The sequence below is a fragment of the Olea europaea genome, chromosome 2 (genome assembly GCF_002742605.1).
Source record: "Olea europaea var. sylvestris chromosome 2, O_europaea_v1, whole genome shotgun sequence".
NCBI classification, from domain to species: Eukaryota; Viridiplantae; Streptophyta; class Magnoliopsida; order Lamiales; family Oleaceae; genus Olea; species Olea europaea.
In genome coordinates, this window is record NC_036238.1 from 23487626 (window position 1) to 23492730 (window position 5105).

Consider the following 5105-nt stretch of genomic DNA (forward strand, 5'->3'; position numbering starts at 1 on the left):
TTTGAGAAAATTAGGAGTAAAATAGACATTAGAAGAGCAAAACTGAAAGCAAATGCAAATTATATAAAGCTTATGGGGATACATAAACGTGTAAGTTATTGATCTGTTGAAATTGGCAATCTGGATCATGAATTGCTTGTCTTCTGGTTCAGATGGACCAAACAGGATTGATTGATTTATTTTCTGCTGTTGTTATTGGGGGTGTGTTGGGGTGGGAGGTTAGCCAGCTCTGACAACTTAAGAGTAGCATTATCTACGAGTTATCATTTGTGTGAAACGCATTTAGTAGGAAAGTGGCCTTGGAAAAAAGTTAGGTGATTGGAGAAGAAGTCGACCATGGCACAGGTTATTAACAAATTGGTGTATGAACATTTTGTGTGTGCAACTAGGAGTGTTATATGTATAATGATAGAATGCTTGCATTTTTTTAATTTTTTTTTTTTAAATTGATCTTGTTAATTTGGTAACTGTTAAATGATTTTTGATTTTCTATTCGGAATTCAAGAAGATGGATATGTTTTGCATTAAGTGTCTACATTATTGTTATCATGTAAACTATAATTTTTTTTTTTTTTTTAACATATATAATTGACTGTGTAATCCATCCAGTGCTTCTTCATTAATTGTGGTGGAAGCTTTAGGTTCAAGTGTGTACATATTCATCTGTGGGAGTATATGTGAGTTTATGTGTAATTAGTAATATTATACATGTGCATTACAGCCTTTTCTGGCATTCTTCAAATTGCTTCTTTGTAATTGATGATCCTCCAAAAGTTATCCACATGGTGGTATCATTTATTAGGTTATACTATATTGGTATAAACTAACAATATGCGTGTCAAACATTATCTATTTATTTTCTTCTTGTTTTCATGATTTGGTGTATATTGACAGTGTTCTTAAGCAAAGAGTTGTATTTCAAATGTCTATTCGGTAAAAGACTGGTATAAATGCTCAATTTATTTCCCTTGTATGGCTGTATCTTATCTTGTTTCTAGATTTCATCTTGGCCTTGTATTATATCAATGCATTATTATTAGTGTCACTGGTTCCTCAAATATTGGATTACCAATATAGTTCACTTCATCTTCGTGTACCAGTTCATACATTTCAAGTGATATACTGCTGAACGAATTTGTTGGAATTACAGATAGAAGAATTTGTAAGAAATTATTAACTTCAGATGATTTACAGCTGAATGTGTAGTTGGTGGCTGTTTTGATACTTTCCCACGATGATTTGAACTTTTACTTTTGGAGGACATTATCCAAATCAAATTTTTTGTATTTATTATATGTTCAACTAGGCATTGCATAAATTAGTGACCTAGAATCTTCATACTCCTCTTTAATTTCGTACTCTTGTAGTTCTAACATTCTTGCTGTACTTCTTTAATTCAAATGACAAGTAGGTGTGATGAAGCGTACACGTGCCCATTTTATCGAGAAACATTAGTTGATAAAACCTATCATTTCTTAATAGTCTTACGTATTTAAATTTTTTGTACATGTACAAGATGTAGAAACATAATGTGTGTACTACATCGAGTCTTATGCTTGCAAGTTGCCACTCTTATTCAACCCCGACATCATTTGTTTATGGGCCTTGTCTGCATGTTGGTTATATATTAGTAATGCACCTAATCTTATGCAGTACTTTGGCCCTTGCACATTTATCAACAAAAGCATCCTCTGAACTTCATCTTCCTTGGGCTATTTACGGCTTCCCTGAGTCTCACTGTTGGTGTTAGCTGTGCCAATACTGAAGGTATGTAGTTTTCCTGCGAATTTGAAGATGGTATGGGAAACTATTACTTGCCTGACCTTTTTTTCCTTGCGCCATTCACAGGAAGAATTGTACTTGAGGCCTTAGTCTTGACATCAGCTGTGGTTTTAGCTTTGACCGGGTATACTTTCTGGGCTTCTAAGAAGGGAAAGGACTTCAGCTTTCTGGGACCAATCTTGTTTACTAGCCTCGTTGTGCTGCTTGTGACCAGCTTTATCCAGGTCTCTCTCTATCTCTCTGTTATGTGAGCATTTGTGAGTTCTGTCCATTTTATCTTTCTTTTTGTTCCCATAAAAATGACAATTACGTTGATTATCTAGTAAACAATATTTCATGTGGCGTGCAGATGGTCTTCCCTCTTGGACCTGCATCTGTTGCTATCTACGGTGCATTCAGCGCCATTATATTTTCTGGCTACATAATATATGACACCGACAATCTGATCAAGCGATTCACTTATGATGAGTACATCTGGGCATCGGTCACTCTTTATCTGGACATTCTCAACCTCTTCCTAACTATTCTGCGGATGATGAGACAGGGAGACAATTAAGACTTGGGTGCATTAGTGCCCAACTACTATTTGTCGTAGGGATTAACTATCTCCTATATTAAGTGCAAAGACATGTACACCTGTTACATAAGTTACTACTATTTGCTGGATCTTATGAATCGATTGATTACATAGACGCCCCAAAATCTATCTGTAATAAAGTGGTGTAATTGAATCTATGTGTGTATGTGATTTTTTCTGCATTATAACTTTTATTTCATTGTAAATTTAGCTACTATGCTGTTGAACAGTTTTGAAGGAAAAAGCTGTTATCCTCGTTTGAATTTGTGGATGATATTAGCCATTATTTTCTCTTCAGTTAGTCTCCATTGGACAGGAGTGACTTTGAATTAGTCCCCTCTGAAAAAAGTTAGTTTAGCTGAATTAATCTTTTTCTCTAAGGGCTTGTTTGATACCTCCATTTTCCATGAAAAAATTTTCACCCCAAATGTATTGTTTGATGACCAAAATTTTCCATGTAATTGCTTTTCTACCTTGCCCCCACCTACCCATTTTCCTGCTTTTCAAGGAAAATCAATTCCTTTGGTTTTGGTGGAAATTGGTTTTTTATTTTTTTTTATTTGCAATGGAAACAAATTTTATTCACAATTGTAACAGATTTTATCCCTTTAATTGACAATTTTTATAAAAAACAAAGTCAAACAATCATCAAAAGATCCAAAATTTTAATATTTTTCGGTGGGAAATTATATTAATTAAGCATATTTAATTGACAATTCACAGTAAAATAAGTTTTAGGCAATACAATTAATTGAAATTCGTTTTCTTTTTATTCAAATTTAATTCTTGCAATCCAACAAACCTTAAGGATGTGTTTGATAGGCCCAATTCCATGGAAAATGGAATTCCATTTTCCACTAAATTGAAGTGTTTGATAGCACACTTTTTCTATGAAATTCATTTTCTTGATTGTTTTGGAAAATGTTCTTTTCATGGTTTTCCAACCTGCTTTAACCTTTTTTTTATCTTTTTCTTTTTTTTTTTTGTAATGGAAATAAATTCTAAGAATTCTTGTAAAAAAATATTTCCCTTTAACTGACAATTTCCATGTAAAATAAAAACAAACGAACACCAAAAGATAGATGATTTTCTTGATTTTTTTTTGTTGGCAATTGAAACAAATTTCATACCCAATACCAGTCAATTCTATCCTTTTAATTAACAATTTTCATGTAAAACAAAGCCAAACGAACATAAAAAGACGCTTTAATTTCAATATTTTTCACGTGAAAAATTATACCAATCAAACACAATAATTTACAATTCCCAGAAAAATAATTTCTAGAAAATTCAATTCTCTGGAGTTCGTTTTCAATTCAATTTTATCTTTGCAATCAAACGGGCCCTAAATGTTATTTGAGTGGAATGGAAGAGCTTTCGGAGAGGAGGAGTTGCTGTTGACCTAAGGTTGCTTCTTCCTTGGAAAACTTTACAAAAAGTAGTACTCCCGATAAACAGGCCCTAAACATGTTTAGCAGCAGTTATTTACTCAAGTAATTTTTCAGTTTTTAGAAGTACTGCTAAGTAGATTCTTTCGTGACATGGCTTCGAGTGAGTAAGTTGAGTAATAATGGTATAACACCTAACAATAGACCAAGGGTCTATAATTTTTCAACTTTGCTCCATGCCTCCATGCATAGAAATTTTGTACAAATAAAAAAATATTTCTTATAAATGTTAGCAAATAATTTTTCATTCAGCATCGCAATGAAGGGAAATAATCATAAATTTAAATGGATTATTTGAAAAGTGCTTAATATATAGCGTAAACATCTTCAATATTTTTGGTACATTGAATTTGTTAAAATTGACATCAAAAGTCATAATTGATTCTTATAGATGGATCTAGTCAAATTTAATTACGACCAATTTCAATAACAAATTGAATTTAATTCAAGTCATGCCATCCATGTATCGACTACGAATTTTAAGTCAAAGTCACGCTGACCTAGAGGGTGTTTGGAATATATTTTTAGATAAAAATGTATTTTTGAATAGTAAATTGATGGAAAATGTGTGGTTGAAAAATAAGGAATTTTTTTTATTTAAGTGTAACATTATTTTAATAAAGAATGTATAGTTGAAAAGAAGAGAGAGAAAAATGCATTTTGAAAAAAAAAAAATGAGTACTAAACGGGACCCTAGCATGACAATTTTTCATATCAGTAAGGCTTTCACTTCTCTCTTTCCATCTCTACAACGAAATTACAGGAAGAAATGTGAACCATTCATCATCAGCCATCATCTTCCAATATCTCTGTGAACCATTCATCATCAGCCATCATCTTCCAATATCTCTTCTGGTTTCCTTCTTTCTCCAGCCTACACCACCACTTTCAATTGGGTTCAGCAATAGTAGTTTCGATCTCCATGACATTATCACTTTTAGATTGACTTTCAGATTGTTAGGAATCCTCGAGAGAGTACAAGAAACACAACCAAACTGAAGATCAAAACTCGAACACGAATAAATCCGGATGAATGAAGAAGGCTTGAATTATGTATGGAATACGCTTTCTCTAAGTTTATGTTTTAAGACCAAAACTTCTCGTAAGTTTATAGCAAGCCATTTAAACTTTTAATCTCACTTTTTATTCGAACAAATTTCCAGCCAGCACACCACGCACACGCACACACACACACAACTGAACCTATCAGCACGACAGTTAAATGATGGCTGATCTGTGATTGATGCTTGCAGACATTATTGACATTGAGGAATCCCGTCCACCGCGAGGGCCTAGAA

At 33.1% G+C, this 5105-nt stretch overlaps 1 protein-coding gene across 1 annotated transcript; it reads left to right on the forward strand.

The window, feature by feature from the left end:
- Nucleotides 1-1643: 1643 nt before the first annotated feature.
- Nucleotides 1644-2622, forward strand: LOC111367377 (BI1-like protein; the record flags this gene model as incomplete). Its single annotated transcript, XM_022988216.1, has 3 exons — nucleotides 1644-1767; nucleotides 1849-2006; nucleotides 2132-2622. Coding segments are annotated over 3 exons (489 nt in total), but the record flags the coding sequence as incomplete, so codon positions are not given.
- Between the last annotated feature and the right edge of the window lie 2483 nt (nucleotides 2623-5105).